The sequence below is a fragment of the Trachemys scripta genome, chromosome 13 (assembly GCF_013100865.1).
Source record: "Trachemys scripta elegans isolate TJP31775 chromosome 13, CAS_Tse_1.0, whole genome shotgun sequence".
In the NCBI taxonomy this organism is placed as follows: domain Eukaryota; kingdom Metazoa; phylum Chordata; order Testudines; family Emydidae; genus Trachemys; species Trachemys scripta.
Genome location: NC_048310.1, coordinates 36627894 through 36651751, shown reverse-complemented (window position 1 = coordinate 36651751; position 23858 = coordinate 36627894). Strand labels below are relative to the sequence as shown.

The 23858-nt window shown below is 42.3% G+C and overlaps 1 protein-coding gene across 3 annotated transcripts in view; it reads right to left on the bottom strand.

Moving 5' to 3' along the window:
- The window catches only part of NUP93 (nucleoporin 93), a 133681-nt gene that overhangs the window by 39934 nt on the left and 69889 nt on the right, over window positions 1–23858 (bottom strand). For all 3 annotated transcript variants that reach the window (XM_034788235.1, XM_034788234.1, XM_034788236.1), the window contains 2 exons: window positions 11730–11792; window positions 7720–7848 (listed from right to left, as the gene is read on the bottom strand). In XM_034788235.1, coding sequence (XP_034644126.1) covers window positions 7720–7848; window positions 11730–11792 — 192 coding nt within the window. The remainder of the gene's footprint in view (window positions 1–7719; window positions 7849–11729; window positions 11793–23858) is intronic.

Sequence of the window (23858 nt, the reverse complement as noted above, 5' to 3'; positions counted from 1 at the left end):
GGCGGAGGCCTCTGCAGATTTTGCACTTCTCAGTCTAACAGGCGTCCCCCAAACACTTTAAGCAGGAGTCGTGTGGGTCTCCCCTTGTTATAGGCTTCAGACAGGACCCACACGGTTTGAACTCCTAAGACCGAGGCATGTCCCAGACCCCGGGAGGGGAAACGTGGTGGAGGGGAAAACCCCCAACTAAAACTTACCTAAACTAACTATGGACTACTGGAATTAACTAATACTAAGTTTTCAACTATTTACAAGTACAAGAAAAGTCCACTAGGGGATGGCTTGCCGTAGCAAGAGAAGAGCTGCTCCAACGACCGTCACAGGTGGTAGGAAGCAACCTCAGTGCGAGAGGATAACCTTCCAGATGATGTTGGGTATCTCTCGCACTGAGGTTGCCTCTCCAGGGGAGGGAACTCCAGTTGCTAGGAAAAGGCAGGTGTTAGTAATGGGAGATTTGATCATTAGAAACATAGATAGCTGGGTTTGTGATGACCGGGAAAACCGCATGGTGACTTGCCTGCCTGCTGCGAAGGTTGCGGATCTCTCGAGGCATCTAGATAGACTTGTGTGTAGTGCTGGGGAGAAGCCGGTGGTCATGGTACATGTAGGTACCAATGACATAGGGAAGGGTAGGAGAGATGTCCCGGAGGCCAAATTTAGGCTGCTAGGGAAGAGACTGAAATCCAGGACCTCTATGGTGGCATTCTCAGAAATGATCCCAGTTCCACGCGCAGGGCCAGGTAGGCAGGCAGAGCTTCAGAGTCTCCATGCGTGGATGAGACAATGGTGTAGAGAGGAGGGGTTTACTTTCATTAGGAACTGGGTAAACTTTTGGGATGTGGGGAGCCTATACAGGAGAGATGGGCTCCACCTAAACCAAAGTGGAACCAGACTACTGGCACTAAACATTAAAAAGGTTGTAGAGCAGTTTTTAAACTAGGAGATGGGGGAAAGCCGATTGCTGCAGAGGAGCATGTGGCTCGGACAGAGACTTCTCTTAGGGGAGAGTCTAATGATAGAGAATCTCCAGGTTATAGTCAGGAGCAGAGGATGGAGGAGGATAATGTAAGGGCCAGATCAGACGAGAAACATTCACATAAAAAATAATCTGACACATCAGAAAAGGGCAGACAAATAAAGAAAGAGTGACGAGTTTTTAAAGTGCTTGTAGACAAATGGTAGAAGTCTAAATAATAAGATGGGTGAACTAGAGTGCCTCGTGTTAAAGGAGGATATTGATATAATAGGCATCACAGAAACCTGGTGGTGTGAGGACAATCAATGGAACACAATTGTTCTGGGGTACAAAATATATTGGAATGACAGAACAGGTCGTGCGGGGGTGGGGTGGGAGAGTGGCACTATATGTGAAAGAAAGTGTAGAATCAAATGAAGTATAAATCTTAAATGAATCCACATGTTCCATAGAATCTCTATGGATAGTAATTCCATACTTTAAAAAGAATAAAACAGTAGGGATCTATTATCGACCACCTGACCAGGACAGTGATAGTGACGATGAAATGCTAAGAGACATTAGAGAGGCTATCAAAATAAATAACTCAATAATAGTGGGGGATTTCAATTATCCCCATATTGACTGGGTGCACGTCACCTCAAGACGAAATGCAGAGACAAAATTTCTCGATATTTTAGATGACTGCTTCTTGGAGCAGCTGGTACAGGAACTCACAAGGGGAGAGGCAATTCTCGATTTAGTCCTGAGTGGAGCGCAGGAGCTGGTCCATGAGGTAACTCTGACAGGACCGCTTGGAAATAGTGACCATAATATAATAACATTTAACATTCCTGTGGTGGGAACACCTCAACAGCCCAACACTGGCATTTAATTTCAGAAAGGGGAACTATGCAAAAATGAGAAGGTTAGTTAAACAGAAGTTAAAAAGTACAGTGACTAAAGTGAAATCCCTGCAAGCTGCATGGGCGCTTTTTAAAGACACCATAATAGAGTCCCAACTTCAATGTATACCCCAAATTAAGAAACACAGTAAAAACTAAAGAAGAGCCACCATGGCTTAACAACCATGTAAAAGAAGCAGTCAGAGATAAAAAGACTTCCTTTAAAAAGTGGAAGTCAAATCCTAGTGAGGCAAATAGAAAGGAGCATAAACACTGCCAAATTAAGTGCAAGAATGTATAAGAAAAGCCAAAGAGGAGTTTGAAGAACGGCTAGCCAAAAACTCCAAAGGTAATAACAAAATGTTTTTTAAGTACATCAGAAGCAGGAAGCCTGCTAAACAACCAGTGGGGCCCCTTGATGATCGAGATACAAAAGGAGCACTTAAAGATGATAAAGTCATTGTGGAGAAACTAAATGGATTCTTTGCTTCAGTCTTCACGGCTGAGGATGTTAGGGAGATTCCCAAACCTGAGCCGGCTTTTGTAGGTGACAAATCTGAGGAATTGTCACAGATTGAAGTGTCACTAGAGGAGGTTTTGGAATTAATTGATAAACTTAACAGTAACAAGTCACCGGGACCAGATGGCATTCACCCAAGAGTTCTGAAAGAACTCAAATGTGAAGTTGCAGAACTATTAACTAAGGTTTGTAACCTGTCCTTTAAATCGGCTTCTGTACCCAATGACTGGAAGTTAGCTAATGTAACGCCAATGTTTAAAAAGGGCTCTAGAGGTGATCCCAGCAATTACAGACCGGTAAGTCTAATGTTGGTACCGGGCAAATTGTCAGACACATAGAAAAACAAACTGTTGAGCAATAGTCAACATGGTTTCTGTAAAGGGAAATCGTGTCTTACTAATCTATTAGAGTTCTTTGAAGGGGTCAACAAACATGTGGACAAGGGGGATCCAGTGGACATAGTGTACTTAGATTTCCAGAAAGCCTTTGACAAGGTTCCTCACCAAAGGCTCTTATGTAAATTAAGTTGTCATGGGATAAAAGGGAAGGTCCTTTCATGGATTGAGAACTGTTTAAAAGACTGGGAACAAAGGGTAGGAATTAATGGTAAATTCTCAGAATGGAGAGAGGTAACTAGTGGTGTTCCCCAAGGGTCAGTGCTCAGACCAATCCTATTCAACTTATTTATAAATTATCTGGAGAAAGGGGTAAACAGTGAGGTGGCAAAGTTTGCAGATGATACTAAACTGCTCAAGATAGTTAAGACCAAAACAGACTGTGAAGAACTTCAAAAAGATCTCACAAAACTAAGTGATTAGGCAACAAAATGGCAAATGAAATTTAATGTGGGTAAATGTAAAGTAATACACATTGGAAAAAATAACCCCAACTATACATACAATATGATGGAGGCTAATTTAGCTACAACAAGGCAGGAAAAAGATCTTGGGAGTCATCATGGATAGTTCTCTGAAGATGTCCGCGCAGTGTGCAGTGGCAGTCAAAAAAGCAAACAGGATGTTAGGGATCATTAAAAAGGGGATAGAGAATAAGACTGAGAATATATTATTGCCCTTCTATAAATCGATGGTACGCCCACATCTCGAATACTGCGTACAGATGTGGTCTCCTCATCTAAAAAAAAAAGATATACTGGCACTAGAAAAGGTTCAGAAAAGGGCAACTAAAATGATTAGGGGTTTGGAACGGGTTCCATATGAGGAGAGATTAAAGAGGCTAGGACTTTTCAGCTTGGAAAAGAGGAGACTAAGGGGGGATATGATAGAAGTATATGAAATATTGAGTGATGTGGAGAAAGTGGATAAGGAAAAGTTATTTACTTATTCCCATAATACAAGAACTAGGGGTCACCAAATGAAATTAATAGGCAGCAGGTTTAAAACAAATACAAGGAAGTTCTTCTTAAGGCAGCGCACAGTCAACTTGTGGAACTCCTTACCTGAGGAGGTTGTGAAGGCTAGGACTATAACAGCATTTAAAAGAGAACTGGATAAATTCATGGTGGTTAAGTCCATTAATGGCTATTAGCCAGGATGGGTAAGGAATGGTGTCCCTAGCCTCTGTTTGTCAGAGGATGGAGATGGATGGCAGGCGAGAGATCACTTGATCATTGCCTGTTGGTCCACTCCCTCTGGGGTACCTGGCATTGGCCACTGTCGGTAGACAGGATACTAGGCTAGATGGACCTTTGGTCTGACCCAGTACGGCCGTTCTTATGTTATGTTCTTAACTGAGGAAGCAGCGGGTCAGCAGGGACCTATATACACCACAATGAAAGCGTGACTCCAGGGGGCTCCACAGCCGATCCGATGGTTACCACTAGGGGAAAAACCTTCCGACGACCGTGCTCGCGGTGCGTACACACCTACTTGGAATCGACATGAGCAAGCACTCGAAGAAGAATGGCAGCATTACCTCTTGTAACTGAATTGGAAATTGAAGACAGCACTTTTAGGCTCATTTTAAGAAGTGGACACTAAAGTCAACAAGTTAACGTGGAACATGGCATTTGCCACTCCCTGCCCCAAAATGGAATAACAGAGCACTGTGCAAGCTGTCATTTTATAACCAGCAACCTCAAAGAGCTATTTCTACTGTGAAATGGGGAAAGGGGGCAGAGGTAATCAAATATTTAAAAGGGTGGAGATTATAAAAGAAGAGAGAAACACTAGCAGCTGATAAGGCAACATGTATTATGTTATTATCTTAAATGCAACAGTAGCAGGAAAAGAAACACAGGGAGAAAGTGTGTTGGTTGAATTGGAGAAATATATATATGCACATCCACACCCTTATGTTTATGTAGTGTCCTACGATTTAAATGGTTTGTTCTGCTTTCACGACTCATTTGTTTCTTCCTGTCAAGAATTTAGGTCTTTAAAAAGATTTTTCTAGGACTGCAATATTTATTTTCAAAAGTATCCATTTCCAAAAATTGCCATTAGACAGCACTGTCATCACACTTCTCTTTTAAAATTAATTTTGCTCAACAATGCTGCCTTTTCAAAGGATTCTTCCTTCATTTGTACTCAGCCGAGGATTTATTTTCACTTGTGCAACAAACCGCATGCTTATAAAGATGCATTATTCATCAATCTCATATGCATATGAACATTTGTAAGCAGAAACCTGGGCAGACATTTTGTCACAGCTCCAAATGGCTTGGCCAGTAGACACAGTATATTACTGTGCAGGAGACCAGGATGGGAGAACACCCACCAAAATACTCACATTTTTGTGCAGCGCTGCCTGAAAGCATCATGAAGTCCTAGAATTCAGGGAATGTGAAGGCATGCGATACTGGGCAGAAGGAAGATTTAGAGCAGTAGTACCTCTTCCTCACTGCAGGAACGGGCTGCTTGACAGCAAAGCTTTACAACAGGAGGGGAGGATCCGGGATAGAGCAAAAAGCAGCCGCTCAGAATGACAGGCCAAAAGAAAAGCCTAAAAGCTAATGTGAACTGGCCTGATTACATGTCCAGTTCTGGAACACGCAACCAGGTTTAGACGGGTAACACAAAACCCAAGATCTCCTCCCATTTCCCATGCAACATGTTTTTTGGGAGAAATAGTTGGCGGGGGGAGGGAGGACTCAGAAGCAAGTCCTGTGCTGGCTTCTTTGAATTGCACGCTTTGCCTGTTAATTGGTCTTATTTCCATGAGTAATGTACTGGTATTTCAGTCTGCCCAAATTGGCTTGCCCAAAGCCTGAGAACTGGCTCACTGGCTGGCTTGCCTCCTGCTGTGTTTGGAGCTGTGCCTTTTCAACTGATTCTGCATCTCCAAAGGATATCAATTAAGCCTCTGCTATATTCTACGCACTGGGTCTGTTTGTGTCACACACACACACACAAAACGTATTTGACTGGAACAAGGCTTTAGAAGAACAACCTGCTGTGGGGAGGTTAGATAACCGGCTTTTAACACAGTAGATGCACTTCAAACCTCTCAGACCTTTGACTTCTCAAGGCAAGGACTGGAATATATCAAGGATTTTAAATGCTCTTGAAATGACACACTGATACCACAAGAGCTTTGAAGGGGAGAGTGGAGTATAGAGACTGGATCTGCACTATCATTCTATAAAACTCATTCACAAAAATTATTGGGGGAAATCTCTTTCCCCCCAGGTGTCACTCTGTGTCTTAAGTGCCTTGGATGGGTTAGTGTCCATTTTGATATCAAAGATGTAGGAAGACAAGATTTGCCATAATCAGAGCCGTCCGTTGGGCTACTAATTACAGTATCCAGTTTTTGCCAGCAGCCAATAGCTGATGTTTCAAAGAAAAGCAAAAGAAAACTTCAAATAGATCACACACACACACACACACACACACACACATAATTAAGATGCTGGAAGATACCAGAATAGCTTCTGAGGCTTGCGACGTGGGAGTCTGTAGACAATGGGATGGTCTTGCCTAGTTTTAAATTAGTTTAGCTTGCATTATTTGCCATTCCTAATACAGCAAAGCTGGACAGCCTGCCGGGAAGCCACAGTAAAGCACCAGTAAAATACCTTCCAGGGGGAGGGGGTTTCCATAAAAAGAAATGTATTAACTGGATTAACCTATATTTAAGGGATCAGCAATCAAGGAGGAACATTTCATTAACAACTTTTAATTATTTCCAAATCCCCATACAGACCATAGCCCATTAACACCAGTATTTAAAAAAAAAAATAATAATAACACTCCGCAGTTTGCAGTGCCATCAACTGCTCCAATGAGCAGCAGCTTTACAGAAGAGAGGAGAAAAAAGCAAGGCTAAAAAACGGGACTGTTTTCAGGCTTTTAAGCACAGTAATACACTGCTTCTCCTCTTCAAGGTTATAGTTTTGCATGGAACAGTGGCTGGTGGGCTGGGATATAACTGCACACTCCAGGGACATAGTTTGGCCTGGTGCTCCCAGCACAAAAGAAGTAGCGTTACCATAGCTTTGCGCTCAGCTGTGTGCAGTTCTGCTCACAATGTCGGGTTTTTGAAAAAAAAAGAATATACTGGGTAATTTTTTTTTTTTTTTTAATTTGCACATGAGTATGTATCCAGCTTTCCTTAAATGATTTTGTTACTCTTTTATTCATTTTAATTAATTTGCATTGAACCAACATACAGATGAGGTCTCAGAAGCATAAAACACCAACCTCCGTAGAAAATGGCACCTTCAATAGGAGCCCAAGCTGTGACATTTGCTGTTTGAAGCATGTGAATTAGAGGCGGCTTGCAGTTAAACTGGTCTCAGCACAGAGAAATTTGGAGGATAAAACCCTCCTGACCCAAATCACACTCCCACACTTCTCTGTTCATTTGGTTTCTCCAAGTCAGCCCATGACAAATCAAACAAGTGAATGTAGCTGCCCGCTGTAGGTAGAAGGAATACCATCTATCTAGGCTGGTACAAGATGATATTGGAGAGATACAGGATAAGAGTAAGGTTTAGACACTACCCGCAGTTATACCCAGGCAGCAACAATGACTTCACCAGAGCTGCCTGGGTATTACTGCAGGCAAAGTTCTCCCCAATGGTGTTGATGGGATCAACGTGTCTAACAAGTTCCAACCTGTGTAAGCTGTTGCATAATAAATGGGAACAACAATAAGTGTTCTACTGTATAAATCACTCAGTAAATAAAAATCATTTTAAAACGTCCTGGTCACTTTAGAATTCACGAGAGGTTTTTAACTAAATATCACAACCTCTCTTCTTTCATACCATCGTATCTGTACAATAATCCCTATTGAATTCAGCAACACCGGAATACTAGCTGTGAGTGTACTGTATAGAACCACACACAATGTTTATCAAATTTCAGAAATACCTCATTTTCCTGGGTAAAGTCAAGAGCATCTTCTCCTGAAGCAAGTAGCGTATGAAGGATCCTTTGTTTCACCTGTTCCCATTCGACCAGCATTGATTCTCGGTGGTACTCTTCAGCCATACCAAAGGTCTATTAGCAGAGAAAAATAAAAGCTAAGGAACACACAGAAACACCAAATAATCTTTAAAGGACAACATCAATTATAACCACTAACTAGTTCTGCTGTAAGTAAAGCACAGACAGGAATCAAAAGTAAAGAAAAACATTAACTAGTTTAACGAATGTTGAGAGAGCCCTAGAGCCAATGTCCAGCAGTAAATAATTTAGAAGGTATTATCGTTCAGGTTTTTGATGATTCAAACAAGCAAAGGGCTAGCAAAACAAAGGCATTTTAACACATGTCTAGCTCTGTAAAATGAGTGCCTTGCACAATTGAGCCCTGCTCCTGGTTGAAGCCTCTAGGAACTACTGTAATACAAATAACATTAATAGGTTTGCTTTCAAAGATGTACATTACTGATGCAACACACAGAGCAATCTGAGGTTCATTCCATCTCTACCAGACACACCACAGGGAATTGGTTGAACTCCCAACTTTCATCAGTTGGTGTCAACTGCAGCTTCTGTTGCCAAAAAGTCTGGAGTAGAAATGCAGATGATGCAGTATTTGTCCACAGACCTGCTGTATCAAAAGAGGAAAAGATTTCTTATCATCTTAACTACAGGTTTAATTTTGTATCAGATTGCCCAATTAAATGGAAGTAAGGGAATCATAGTCTGCAACGTCTGCTCCGCTTTTAGGTTTTGAGGAGCATTTGAAATTGCCTTGTGTATTCACTTTCTGCATGGAAGACCACCAGTTAGGAATGGGTTGATAGTTGTTGCTCCGTCAGAGGCAGGTAGCGCCACCCCTCTACACTACAGCCACCTCACATCACTGGTCAAATACTTCCTCGGTATCCAATACTACTAGATAGCTAATAGGAAAACTGGCAATAAACACAACTAGAACTGCCCCCTTTGCATCTCAAAACCTTGTCCAAGGACAAGTAGAAGCTGGCTGCTCCACACCATTAGGGCTGTTAAAAGGTGAGTTCAGTAAGGAGATGAAGGGGATAGAGCTGGGAGTCCCCACCCCCGCCGACTGTGCCCTGCTCCAAACCTACATCTCAACCAGGGTAAGTCCCATTTTGGGCAGTCCATCCATTTGCTGGGTGCCTATCAGTGAGGGAAGAGATGACAAGACACCTCTTTCTGGGGTAACGAACAGCTGCAGGTGACAGACTAGGCAAAAGGGATCTGCTCTGAGGCCATCATGCCATCCCCACACTGCCACCATTACCTGATGTGCCTTTTTACAGGCATATCTGCCACCACGCTGCATTATACCCCAAGCTAGGGAGACTGGGAGGCCGGGTCAGATCTAGGTTCTAATGCTTTTTCAATATGGAAGCAGAGCTATCTGTCACTCAGGGTGTGAGGAGAAGTCAGCCCATTCCAAACCGGGGGTGGGGGGGCCTCCCTCACAGAAACAATAAAGAGTGATGTGCGTGAAATCTGCACCTAGGACTATTTCTTCAGGCAACCTTCCCTGTCCCACATCCTTCTCTGTTCTTGATTTTAGAGTAAACCCAAGGTTTCCAGGTCAAATTTGTTCCACCTACGTTGCAAAGATTAGCCTCTCTATTAGGCAGCTAGTTTTGGTGGGCTCTTGGGCAGTCCAGTTAAAATAAAGGTTTCATTGTATTATTACTTCGCCCCTAAAGAATTTAAAAAGAAAAAACTAGGGAAGAGAGATCAAAATTCAGGATATCTAAGTGGCATACTATGTGTTTGTATAGTGCCTAGAACAATGGGGCCCTGATCCTGACTAGGGCCTCTGTCTTATAAACAACATACAGAATGCAGGGACTGTATTCCATCTGCTTGGGGGGGAAATCACCGCAGATGATAACAGAACAATCACTTGGCCTGCTGAAGACCTAGAAGCTATAAGAAGAGGTACTTTAGGACTTAATTGACTCTTCTTATGGGGTAGGAGGTTGGATTCCGGGACAGAAGTGGCACTGGATTTCAATGAGCTAGGTTTCACAGCAAAAACACTTCCCACTTTCTGTCACCTGCTTGCCAGGCTGGGGAGTGCCATGGCAGCATCCCATTCAGGAGTGGAGCTCACAGACGCTGAAGGCAGCCCATCTTAACCTTGGCCAGGAGAACAGTATGCAACATGGGGCACTGGACTGCAGGCAGGTGTTGTCGGGAGGAGCCACAGAACGTTGTAAGAAACACAAATAGGCCCCGGTGAGGCGTGGAAAGCAACGATTAAGGGTCTGAAAGTGCTAAACACCTACAACTCACATGGAGTTCATGCTCAGCACCTTTCAGGGTCAGTCCCTACGTTGCCCAGTTCTCTCAGCCTTTCCGAAATTCAGGGAAGTAAACGGGACCACCTTATCTTGGAAACAAAGATAGTTTCTCTCTAAAGTGACTAAACTGCTGAGACGCTGAGCCCTTCAGATATGACTTTTAAACTCATGGAAGGAAAAGAGTTTGCTCATTATTCATTCAGCAACAGCATTAGAGAAGAGATGTTGCTTCATTGCAGTCCCATTCATTATTGGTGTGATGGTGACAAGTAGCCACGAACAAATGAGACAGGAAATATCCTAACATGTCCAATAGCTCCAGATAGAGAGGAGATTATCTTAGATCAGGTGTAATCAATTTTTTTTTTGTCAAGGTCTAAATTTCTCGGTCAAGGTATATTCAAGGTCCAGAGAAAATAATATAAAAATAACAACAATAATGATAATAAGTAAATAGAAAGATTTCAGGGTCCGTTCAAAAGCGCCTGGCAGTCCAAATTTGGCCCGCCGTCTGCCTATTGACTACCCCGATCTCACTTCCTTTCCCGCATCCAACTCTCTCTTTCACATACACCCACAATTTTGCACTGTGGTGTGTGACTAAATGTTCTGGTTGGCTGCACTCATTTTTTTCATCGCATTATGGCCCAATGTTAGGATACTGTCCGTTGGAAAAAACACGCATCAGTATATATGACTTCATAAAAGGCCATGGCATTTGACAGCAAACATTTAATTGTGGTGCCTGCACATAAACAGATCATGAGATTTTGGTTTCTTCCCTATTGTATAATATTAAATACTCTTATATAGTCAGGACTGGATCCAGCTAGGCTCCATATTTTCACTGCGGTGTCATTATGGTTAAACAGAAATACCAATTAGGTATTAAAACAAGTGTTTGTGTGTATATAGAAACATAGTGCTGCAATATTTTTGCATACAGCTTCAGCGAATATCATTTTTATACACAAAAAATTTAGCTCTGAACATTTACTCACTAAAAACCAAACCATTTAATAAGGATGCTTTGAATGTTATATACATACACACAATAGTTAAATCTCATAGCACTATTGCTTGCTGGACTCTGAACACAAGTACTCACTGTATGTAGAGATCATCACAACTTGTCATATGCACGTGTAAACTGAGACATACTTACAGTGAACTCACTGCATATCATCCTTTTATGGAAAGTTATCATTTGGGGGGTCTGCTCCCTCCCCAAGACATTTCTTAATAAGTAAGGATCAGAGTGTTTCTCAGTGTCACAAGGAGGATGTTGCCACTTTAATAAAGAGGTTCTAATGTCCAATACTCTGTGTTGTGTGGGTCTCTGATCTATTGTCAAACCCATAACGGCTACCCCACTCATTAACAGAATTACCACATTCTCAGAATCCAACTCATTATACTGCAAGGACTTTCTGAAACTACAGTTTCAAAGGCTATGCTCACGAAAACAAATTTTACTCTATTTATAGAGCAAGGAATAAGTAATACTAGCCATTTATAATTGTTCCATACACTGTGAAAGATTCAAGAGCTTTTAAATTTTGTCTGTTAATCAAATACAGCATTTAATTTATAGAACTGTCCTTCAGGATTTTTTTTTTTTTTTAATACTACTTTCCAACTTACTCTTTTCCTGGACTCTTCAATGGCTGACAGCAAAGCATTATCTTTTTCATTCTTCAGGAATCCCTATGGAAAGGAGAAATACAGTTTCAGTTGAAAATCAGCCTTACATCAGATGCACACTGCACTACTCAGCTCTTCCAACTTTAAGAAGTGCTAGCAGCTTTCTCCCCAATCCACCCCCTGAGGAGTTTAAAGGTCATTTTATTTCACTCAAGGTACAGTAAGATGCCCATAAAGCTCAATGTGAAAATGAAAATACATTAATCCCCTGTTTTAATATGCATTAAATCCTAGTGAAGGGTCCTGCTTCTATTCTCTTTTATCTCTGTGTCCCAGCAACTGCTTCCTCTCGCTCCCCATTTGAGGGAACCCGGGTGAAAGCTTGTTAGAGCGATAAGCTGAGATAAGATTGTTGGACCTTGGTAAGTAAAGAAGGTTTGGACTTCACAGCTTCAGGCAAGGGCAGAGTCTTAGAGGCCAACTGGAAAGCATGAATAAGAGCTTAAGGAAATGAGTTGCAAACAGGTAAAATGACTAACAGTTGAAAAACACTCTGGAAAAGTTTGCAAACAGTCTTTTCCCTCCTCCCCTCAGCACATCAAAAAAAGGGGATTTTTTAAAAATCTATTTAGATTATTTTTTTCTCACGCATGGCTGGTCTAGGTTAGCAAAACATGCAAGCCATTGCAGTTAATACCTTGCCTGCACCTGCATGTTATTTTTGTGTTACTCTTCATCAGCAAGAACATGTTGTATTTCAAAGATTTGCAGTGGATCTCATTCATTACCTTCAGAAGCAAGCACTAAGACCAACCAAGATGCAGAATTATTAGAGCAGAATTCACATCTCTTTATTTTGTAATTTTGCTGCGATGCATCTCCAATTACCAAATCATCCAGGTTTGCTATCCCTGGACTTGGAGTCAACTCATTAGTAAGCCTTAAAAATAAAAAGAACTACCCACCAACTTTCATTTCCCCTAAAAATATCAATTACAATGACTGATAAAATAGGAATAACTTCAAACTGTGTGTGTTAACTAAAGAAAGCTTGCAGATGAAGAGTAGGAGGTCAGCATGTTTTACCTTTGATGTTATATGCACTAATCATAAGAATATATGGTAGTGGCAGCACCTAGTGGTCCCAATCAGGAATCGGAGTCCAATTGTGTTATGCACTGCACACACACAACAAACAGATGGTCCCTGCCCCGCAGATCTTACAGACAATCAGTACCACTCCTCGTTCCCAAATTAGTGCTGAAGGGGTCCTGAGGAGTGCTGAACTTCCTCAACTCTCACTGACTTCCACGGGATACGACAGCACTCAGTTTCAGACACGTTTGAGCCCTTTACGGAGGGTATCTGCCATAGGTCCTACACAAGCGAAGCTGTGCAATGTGACAGAGTGGAGGACAGTTTTATACAATCTCGAGTGTTACATTTTTAATTTGGGGGGGATGACGGTATTTTTTTAATACAAACATGGCACTGACTGGGTGATTAGTCACACACTGGCACTACAGATCCGGAGCTTTGTGCATGTGTGCACACATGTACGTATTACAGTCAGACAATTGCTATATAAGTCATACATACCACAGGTAACCAGAACGTGAAGCCTTGTTTTTCAGTTCCCCCCCAAAATCCAGGCCTGAACCAGTTTAGCAACTAGAGAACTCGTTAGCTAACAACAATAACAGGGCCCTATTCTCTGTGCCCCAGCCATTTGACGGCAACATTACACAGACAGCCCGTGCAGGTGACGTATGTTTTGCCTTTATTGAATGATTTTTTTTTAAAATAAACTTGAGCACCCAGGAAGTATGAATTTCAAATTCTAAAGATAAATCAAGACAGATGATCCTTGTGTGCTGCATTTGAACGGTAGGGTTGGGGACTATCACTACAGCTGTCAGTGACTGCCCTAGTCACCTACGGACTGGGACAGGACTGAATCGTTGATTGGCTCCTCTGCTAACCTCCCCCCACCCTTCCAATATCACTAATCAAGAAGGTTTGCTGGTATCTTCAGGGAGTCATTCCTTGAGTGCTTCTCTCAAATTTAAGTGCCTTCTGAGCAATAATGCTTGTTTCTAACAAGCAGGGCCTCTAGGATATCAAGGCTCTTTGTCCAGCATACCAAGCAGAGGACAAGTTTCCTCTCCTGCCAGGAGGACGCTGAGGTTACAGAGAATGTCACATGCCTCCTGTGCCATATGTCATTGCTGTTCATTTTTCACAGAGAAAACCCTTCCTCCGAGACCCAGAGCTGCAGGTGTCTGGATGGGATGGAAGCTGAAGGTGCTGAGTGTAACCCTGGAGATCCCAGGTCCCTGTGACCCTTGATGAGGTTGCTGTCTATTCAGGGCCAGTGCTACCATTAAGGCAAACTAGGCAGTTGCCTAGGGCGCCAAGATTTGGGGGCACCAAAAAGCGGTGCCCCCAATTTTTTTTTAACAGCATTCCCTACGCCCCCTCCCCAAGCGTGCGGTCGCCACTCCACTTCTCCCACCTCCCAGGCTTGCAGCACCAATCGGCTGTTTGGCTCTGCAAGCCTGGGAGGGGAGGAGAATTAGAGCGGGGGCAGCGTGCTCGGGGAGGAGGCGGAACAGAGGTGAGCTGGGCTGGGGAGCTGCCGCACGGCTCCCCAGGGGAGGGAGCTGCCACGGGGGGGGGCGGGGAGCTGCCGCAGGGGGCGGGCGCCTCAAGGCAGGGGGGAGGCGGGGGGAGCTGCCGCAGGGCTGGGGGGGTGGCACAAGGTGGAAGTTTCACCTAGGGCGCGAAACTTCCTTGCATTGGCCCTGTGTCTATTTCTCCTCTGACGAATGAACTCTCTTCGAGGAGTGGCAGTCAGAGCTGTACCATGATGTAACGGAGAAGAATTATGCACTCCTCACCTCACTGAGTAAAGCTCAACTCTCCTCCTTCCACTGTGAGCTCCGTGAACTCAGATGTCCAGGGCCTGTACTAGAGTCTGTGACTCCCCTGAGAATAGCCAACAGCGCAGAAGGGAGGACATCATTGATTTCACAGGGGAAAGCGTTTACTGTGATATGAGCAGAGCCCAGAATATTGTCCCCAAGGGAGGTGAGGTGAGAGAGGTGATGACTGCTCATGTACCTGGCTAAGAAATAAGGTGCAATATTTTTTTTTTTTTAAACAGTGAGGGTAATTAACCAATGGAACAGTTTACCTGAGGATGCAGTGGATTCTCTGCCATGAAGTTTTAAAACCAAGACTGAAAGCCTTCTAAAAGATATGCTCTAGCTCAACCAGAGGTCATGGGCCTGTTGACGAGTTTATTGGGTGAAATTCTATGGCCTGCGTTATGCAGACTAGATGGCCACAATGATCCTTTCTGGCCTTGGAATATATGGTTCTATTGATTTAAAAACCTGCAATAAACCTCGCAATATCTATCCTAAGAAAACAGATTGATTTAAAATGAAGATGTACCTCATGTTAAACTTAGGTCTGGAACATGACAACCACTTTTTAAGTTAAGCGGAAGCTAATCATTCAACTTCTGAAGGGGGAGCTTCCAGCAGCTGCTATTGGAATTAATCCCAGCTACTTAATTCATGCTTTGTTTTAACAAAAATAAATTCTGGCACTTGTTCCATCTGGGTCTGTAACCAGAACTGGCATACATTAAAAATATTCCTTACATGTTGATTACATTGCCACCTAGTGGCATATGGTTTTTTGTTTTAAGCACAGATTAATATTTGCATATACCTGCTTTGAGGAAAATCCTCTCTCGAACCAGGGAGGGTGGTAGGATTGGGACGCGAGTGGGGCTGGGGGAGAGAGATGCACTCCATAAATGTTAATTCATTTATTTTCACAACACTCCTGTGAGATGAAGGGGTGGCATTATACCAATTTTACAGCTGGAGAACTGAGGCACACAGATTTTAAGATCAAGTTTTCACTAATTTTGTGTGCCAATTTGAGACACCTAGGACCTGACAATTCAGATTACATAGCATTACATAACACTTTAAATGTGCAAAGCACAGCTCCCATTGATGTCAGTCGCAGCTGAGAGTGCTCAGCCTTCTGCAAATCAGACCCCAGCGTACCAAGTCAGTGCCATAGAAAAAGAGGAACACACTAGTGATAACCTGTGAAAAGTTAGGTTTAAGTGACTTGACTAGCATCACACAGGAATGTTGTGGCAGAGGCAGGGGATAGACTCCAGTTCTCGTGGGCAGCATTCAGCTGCCTTAAATATGAGACCATGCTTTGACTTCCTGCAATCCTCTGCCTCATTCACTACACACCTTCCAACTTCTGCAACAAAAAGAGGCAGAGATCCTAAGGACAACGGACGCCTTCACTACACAACCTTGATTCATCCTCCAGGGCATGGCCCCATCCTGTAGGCTGAATCAGACAGCGGTCCTCTGGAAAAAATACCATGTGATCATGTAATTCAAGATTATATCACAATGCATACACACAAAGGGGATGAATTAAGATTGTTTTTGAATGCTTGACTTTGCAACCTTAATAATATTCTTTTAACATAGTTTGTGTGTGAACAGTTTCGTAGAATTTTAAAACAAGCAAAATGGAGAACAGAAATTCCATAATGTGGCAAATTTGACACCCACATGAGTCATCAGCAGGATTGGAACCTTTAGATCTACTGCAGAGGTCTCTGCCACTTGAGCTAATAGCATAACTGATACCAGCAGTAGGTTGTTATCTTCTATGAGAGCCAGCATTTAAGGGGGATGACACGCTCTGCCAATAGGTTTCACAGGTATTTGCGGACAGCAGAGGAATAGTAAAACACTGGAATCTCGGGTTCCATTCCAGACTCTGGAGAAGGGCGCCCTTTAGTGGGTACAGACCCTTTCTGTCCTATCCCCTTCCTCTCTCTCTTCCCCACCCCAGCTCCTCATACCATTTTCCCATTCCCCTCACCTACCAGTCCCAGTCTCCAATACTCATATTTGTCATTTCAATCTCAGCCTTTTCCCCAGCCAGTCCTAGTCTCCCCCCACCCTCCAATACCAGCCCCTCCCCAGGGCCAGCTTTTGTCCCTTCTGCATCTGTATCAGGTAGCTTCCTCCTTCTCCTCACTGTCTGGGTGTGAACATAGGGATCATGACAGCACAAGAAATATAGTCTCCCTGATCTCAGTTCTAATGCCCAGCCCTCAGCAGCCCAGAGCTGCATTTGCAGGGAAAGTCCTGCTCAGTCCCCTGCAGCACCAGGCTGCAGAATACCCAGTGCAGGATGGATGGATTCTTCAGGGAATTTAGCTGTGAAGCTCTAACAAGTCTCTACTGAGCATGTACGAACTGCAATTTTTCTAAGGCTCATAACTTGGCCAGCTCTGGGCAAATTTTCAGGGAGATGGCAGAAGGCACATCCATGACACCAAGGCCACCACCCTGCCAAATTTCAGGTCCCTGAGTTGAGGGCACTAGATCTATTCAAAGAAAAGGTTGCCAGACATTTTTTAATGTGGGCAAACCAATGTATTTTCTCTACTCTCGTTCTCAGAAATGTCTGGACCGTTTTGGCTGACATTTTCAAAGAAAAACAATGAGCCTAAGGCAGACATATGGCACGGAAAAATTCAGCCCAAATTATTAAAGTTCGGCATGCTTATACATTTCTGAAAACAGGGTCTCATAATGGGAAGTGCTGGACTACCTTAATAGTATGCAGTTCTCTCAGCCCTCCCTATAATAATCCAGCCTCACTTTTGTCCACTTTACAGAATAATGTAGCTACAGTCTCTGATCAAAAAGAATCTCTAAGCCTGTGCTAAAAGTTAACTTGTAAATTAAACATGAGAGGTGGATAAGACTTCAGGGTAGAGACGACATGGTCTATTCTAAGGCACGTTGACCACTTTCCTAGGTAAATAAGTCTTCTTATTTTACTGTCAGTTATTATGGTAGGTTTTCTAGAATTTACAAAAAACCCCGAACCTCGGTTTGTAAGGCATTATCTTCTAAGGAAGCGACGGCATAAGAGGTTATTTTACAGCTACACCTAGAACTCCAAGAAGGCATAAAGCTTGACCATCTGTGCCATTTGATTACTCTCTCAAAGGTTGAAATCATTTGATGTCTGTTAGTTTTATTGCCTTCATTGTCTGACAAGAAGGCTGAAATGACTGGAGTCAGCACCTTCCTGCTTACGTTTGAATCCCAGAAAGGAAGCGTTTCCGTAAAAAATTAATTATTACTGAGAAAGGGAATGTGTGTCTCAGTGGTCTCCTTTGGATAAAGGACTGAAAGTCTCTTTCATTTACTGCAATAAATAAGGTTAGTAGATTCTCATCTAGCTGATGGAACGATCTTAATTACTTCCACCAAACAGGCCATACTTTTAATACTTGCTCTCAGTATTCCAGCCCTCCGAGGAAGCAAATGTTGCCAACTCAGTGAACTGGGGCCTTTTATGGGATGGCAAAGTTTCCTTTTTCACTGGCATGGAAAGAAAGGAGAAAATAAACTGAACAGTTTGAGACCTTTTTTTCCCTCCCAACTGGGTTAAACCAGTAGCTTTTGGCCAGTTATAGATTCTTAAAATAACTGGATTTTGAGTACATTGAAATTTCTTTGGGTAAAAAGTGGGAGAGAAAGTTATATAGTGGGCAACAGAGCCACTCTTCAGTGGTGGCCTCTATACATTGGCGATGGAAGCTCCAGATGAAGCATCTTGATTTATTTATAATTATTTCTATTTGCAGTGGTTTACTTTAGCATGCGTCTGACAAAGTGGGTATTCACCCACGAACGCTTATGCTCCAATACATCTGTTAGTCTTAAAGGTGCCACAGGACCCTCTGTTGCTTTTTACAGATCCAGACTAACACGGCTACCCCTCTGATACTTTGGTTAAGAAAGAGTCGGATAACTATTTGAATATACTCCTAGCATTGGTATGCCTTGACATGCTTTACTTTCAAGGATAGCTCAGTCTGGAAACATGCAATATACAGCAAAACTGCCTGGAGGTTACTGAAACAATAAGAGGCCCTACTGTATATAACGGATTGTCTATCAGTATTGGTTACACCTTTGCTGTTTTTATGACAGATGGGCTCCAAGTAACATGATCTGGTGTGGCCATGCCCCTAGTAGTAATTCCGTGCCTCTGTGGAAGATGAAGACTTTCCAGAGTCGCACATGTAGTACTCGGCTTTGCTCAGGCTCTCTCACATTTCTGAGATCGCACATCCTTTGGGAGTTTTTGCAGATCTTTTGAGGGTTTTTGCGTTGTAGCTGATATAACAGCAAAACAAATACAGTAGACACTCAGAGAGTTACCAACACCTCGGGAATGCAGGTCGTAACTCCGAAATCTTTGTAACTCAAAACAAAACATTTCAGTTTTTCTTTCAAAAGTTTACAACTGAACATTGACTTAATACAGCTTTGAAACTTTAATATGCAGAAGAAAAATGCTGCTTTTCACCATCTTAATTTAAATGAAACAAGCACAGAAAGTTTCCTTACCTTGTCAAAATTTTTTTAAACTTTCCCTTTTTTAGTGGTTTACATTTAACACAGTACTGTACAATATTTGCTTTTTATTTTATTTATTTATTTATTTTTTTGTCTCTACTGCTGCTGGATTGCATACTTCCAGTTCCAACTGAGGAGTGTGGTAGACGGGTCAGTTTGTAACTCTGAGGTTCTACTGTAGATTTAACTTGTGCATAGATTTTGGACGCAGGTACAGATTTTGGCATGCATACGAGGTATACGGTTTCTTCCAAAGTATCATGGCAGCTATCCTAAGATCTGCTGCCTGAGACCGAAAAACACAGCAAGCTTTATACAACTGATTTTCCTCTTAGGGAATTTTAGATGGGGCAAAAGTAGATCCCACTGCGAAGGACCCAATCCAGAAGTCCTTACTCACAACAAGCTCCCACTTAAATCTGAAATTAGCGTTAGTGGGCACTAGAAGTCCAATGGAAGTTGTGTGCAAGTAAGGACTGGATGGTCAAGTCCTAAGTTAGAATGCATGGATAAGTGAAGAAGGAAGGTAGAACAGGGGTAGCCACACTGTATAGAGCAATGTCTTGAGTATTAATTGTTCAACAAAAACACACACCTTGCAAATGAGTTGGTCTTTGTGAAGGGAACATGTCCTTGGCTCAATGGCAGAACAGATGGTCTCAATGGAGAACCACAATGAGACCTACCTCTTCTACCCTTAAATTAGACAAGATAAAAGCTAACACTCAATGAGAGGTGAAGTTAGCACTTCAGGGCTTAGCAGAATGGAAAGTTGGCAGAGTTTGAGAAAGGCAGCTGAGCTTGTCAAACTGCAAATAAGCATTAGTTCCCTGTCATTATGTTTATGCTAGGAAATCCTACAGGAATTTCTGAAGTGGGAAGAGATTTCCATTATTGATTGAGCTGAAAAAAGGCAGCCGAGCACACTGGAAATATTCATATTTCCCCATGGTCAGGAATCAGCTACTCGGCATCAGAGGGAGTAAACATGTTGAAGTTTAAGGGGGTAAAATGTAAGTGTCAATCATCGTTACACAGAACGCTGCACTGAGAAATTCAAATAGTTTGCTCAAGGGAGATTTATTGCTCTTTTGGCTGCATTCTTAGAGGTTGGCAACCAGTTCCCCACTACCACCATGTCTAAGAGCACCATGGGATGGTGGGTCATATTTAATTCATTTTAAATTGAAGGTCAGAGAGTAACATACGTTTTGCAGTGGTTAGTATTTCAAACATATTAAGTCATGAAAATGTACCAACTCAGGCACAAACACAACTCAATCATTCTGGTCACAGGGATGGTCCTAAAGATACTTCACTTGCGCTTTTTTTAAAAGCAAAGCAAAACTATGCAACACACTGCTTCAAGCAAGTTGAATTTTGCAAGGCTACTTTCATATATATTTTAATATGTGTTAATCCACTACAGACGAAGAGGACCACAGAAATTACTCCTACAGCAACAAAATGCTGTACAGAGAGCTGACATATAGCCACAGTAACATATTTTAGTATAGCGGCACAATTTCTGGCTGGGTAGTTATGCATAGAACTAACTGTTCAAACTCAGCAGGGGGCATCATATGTTGCAAAACTAAAAAGGGGGTATCTGTCATTTGCCAGGAAGGCTGTTCAAGGATGCTGCATGCTGTTTTGAAGCCGCAGGTTGCAACTTTTGCTTTAAAAGGTGGCATCAGGTGGAGCAGGACCTCTCTGCCCTTCTGTCAGGGTATCATTGATGTAGTGCTCAATTTTAAATGCGGCTTTTAATCTCTGTGTTATCCAGTGAGCCTAGGGCAAATATTTACAAGCAAATTGCTCCATGCTGTAGATTAGTGCCTGCAGTGAGACATCTTTGCTAGGACTGTTTTAACCACTTTAGACAAGCTGATCTGTGCTAGAAACAGAGTTTTCGGATGCAGCTTTGCGGGGTTCTATTGCAGTAATGTCAGTACTGCTTTTAGCTACAGCAGGGAAAGCTCTCGAAACTGCTGAAAGAACAGTTTCTCTTGAAGTTCGCAGATTCGTGGAGCAGATGGTGCATGATCTTTGGCTCTTGATGAAACCATTTGGATCTGGCAAATGGAGATGTGAAATGTTCTCCCCTGACAGACATAATGCCTCTAAGGTAAGGATAAGAGATATGAATTGGCATCATCTTGATAGGAGTGGAGGAGCTATGAGAAAAGGCTCCCTTTATGGTCTATTCTGCTAATAATGATTACTAACTTTGTGCCCTCTATCAATTACAGGTACAAATGACAGAATGCGTCTACTGGCTTTTTAAACACACGCAACATGTGCGCCCACAAATCAGGTAGACCCAACATCTATCTGCAGCCTATCACTGTTCCTGCAGTTGCACCTGCAACACCAGAGAGACTAGTTTTTGAAAATGTGGCCCACAAAGTCTACAGCGGGCATAAGACAGGCTAGGAGATCACCATATGGGGATTGATACAGTGAGGCAGGATTGCTGAAAACACTCTCAAGTTCCATCATCCTGACAGTCAGAGTAAAGCTCCACAAATCACAACTTTGCACACAGGACGGCTCTAGGCATTGTACACACATGCAGGTGTGTTCACTGCTAGCGGCAAGGTGACTGAACAAACAGTCACTCAAAGACTATAAAGAAATGAAAGACCAAGGGAAAAGGGATTACACTTGGACTAACTGTTTCACACAGATATGACAATGGCGAATTACAGTACACTGGATTTAAAAGAGGCAGGCAATGACCACATTTTCAGGGAGGATGGACCAATTCAATCATGCGTCTCATTCTTGGTAACTTTCAAAGGAAGCAGGATGGGAAAAGAAATGTATGTCTATTTGACATGTGGACTAAGTAGACAGGGTTGAGTGACTAAGAGGGCAGCACAAGAACGTTTACAACGGCTGCAAGGCACACGACAACTGAACTCACTAGGTTGAATAATGTCAATTGTCTGTTAGCTAACAGACTAACTATATTTCACACTCTTCTACCACCTTCTATCTCCAGAAGGATCTCAAAGTGACAGATCATCGTTAATCTTTGCATTACCTTTGTGAAGGAGATACGGGTGTATTGGCAGAGCCAGGATTAGAACCCATCGCTCCTAACTCCCAGTCCTGTGCTTTAGCCACCAGACAACCTTTCAGCACAGATACACACTTAATATTCTCTACTGATATTAAATAGCTCCACTGTGCCATATGCGACAAATGTTAGTTCTCCAAAATATATTGGCTGCACACAGCCATCTAGGAGAGTGAAAGGTGTATACAGTGACTATAAATAGCATTTGCCATTTATTCCCTGCTGGTACATAGTGTCAGTCACTCACACTGGAGTCACAAAATAGAACTATATTCCTGCTATGCAGTGTTGCTCGTGCTGATTATTTCTGAGCAGAGATCATCACTATTGGCATAGGAAAATAAGTCTCAGCTTGATTTTGGTTTCTTCTAATTCAATATCATTTTGTTTGGTGTCCTCTTTTGCTCTATTGCAACCTCCTACTCTATTACATTAAATGATAGTTACAATTTGCTTCACTTCCTAACAGCACATGGAAATCCACAGAAATGTTTCAATTCATGTGGTTTTGTAGTCTTGTTTTACCGACATCACAGGAGTTTGTGAGGTTTAATAATCCCACACCTAATTATAAAATTGGACATATTTTTAATCTTAAAAGGGACTCTATCGGGTTAAAAAAATCATATTGTTAACAAAAACATACTCTTACCTGTGTTACTTGTAACACACGCAAACTGAAATTTTTAAAATCAATTTTTTAAAATATTTCTGCTGTTTTTTCCCCCATTTCATGACAATGAAATCGGAATAGCCAGTTTCACTTTTGTGTACCAGCCAATTTTGCTTTCGGGTTCTAAGAGACCTTCCCAACGTTGCCGTGGTTGAAATGCAGACAGCATAGGGGAATGTGGAGTTAAAAGACTGTTTCTATAGTGTTTTTTTTTTTAAGTCACAAACATTTCTATTGGTGTCAGATTTTGTATGATGTTATTTTTACAAAACCTACATGTGGGGCAAATTGCCTGAGACTGTGCCTCTTTAAATGATAGATTGTAGGAAATGCTGCAGAATCCCTCTGTATGCATCAGCTTTTATGACAGTCACGGACATGATACACACAAGTATTATAAGCATTATCCTCCCTTCTCCTATTCCTCCCCTCTCCACTGTTAGATATCCTCATACTCTCACTTTCTGTGTCATGTCTACAATTAAACCATAGTCTCCAATGTCAAAGTGCTTAAGTCTTATTTGTTCTATAAAGCACTCGACAGACTCTGTTCACTGTATAAATAATAAACAAGATGTAACGTTACTAAGAACCCTGATCTATTTAGATATCATGACAAAGAATAGATGCACCATATCTGAGAAGGGAGAAAAGGGCAGAGAAAGAAGGCAGCCACCTTTCCAGATGGAAAAGTCAAAAGCTAAACAAGAGAACCCAGGTGATTGATCTCTTGTACATTGTTTAAGATAGAATGGCCAACTATTACACTGTTCATCCCAAATGTGCTAGCTCAGCTTGCTAACAACACTGGTACAATATACCCGAAAACAAAAATAATAATAATTGCATCCACAGCTCCCATTAGTATT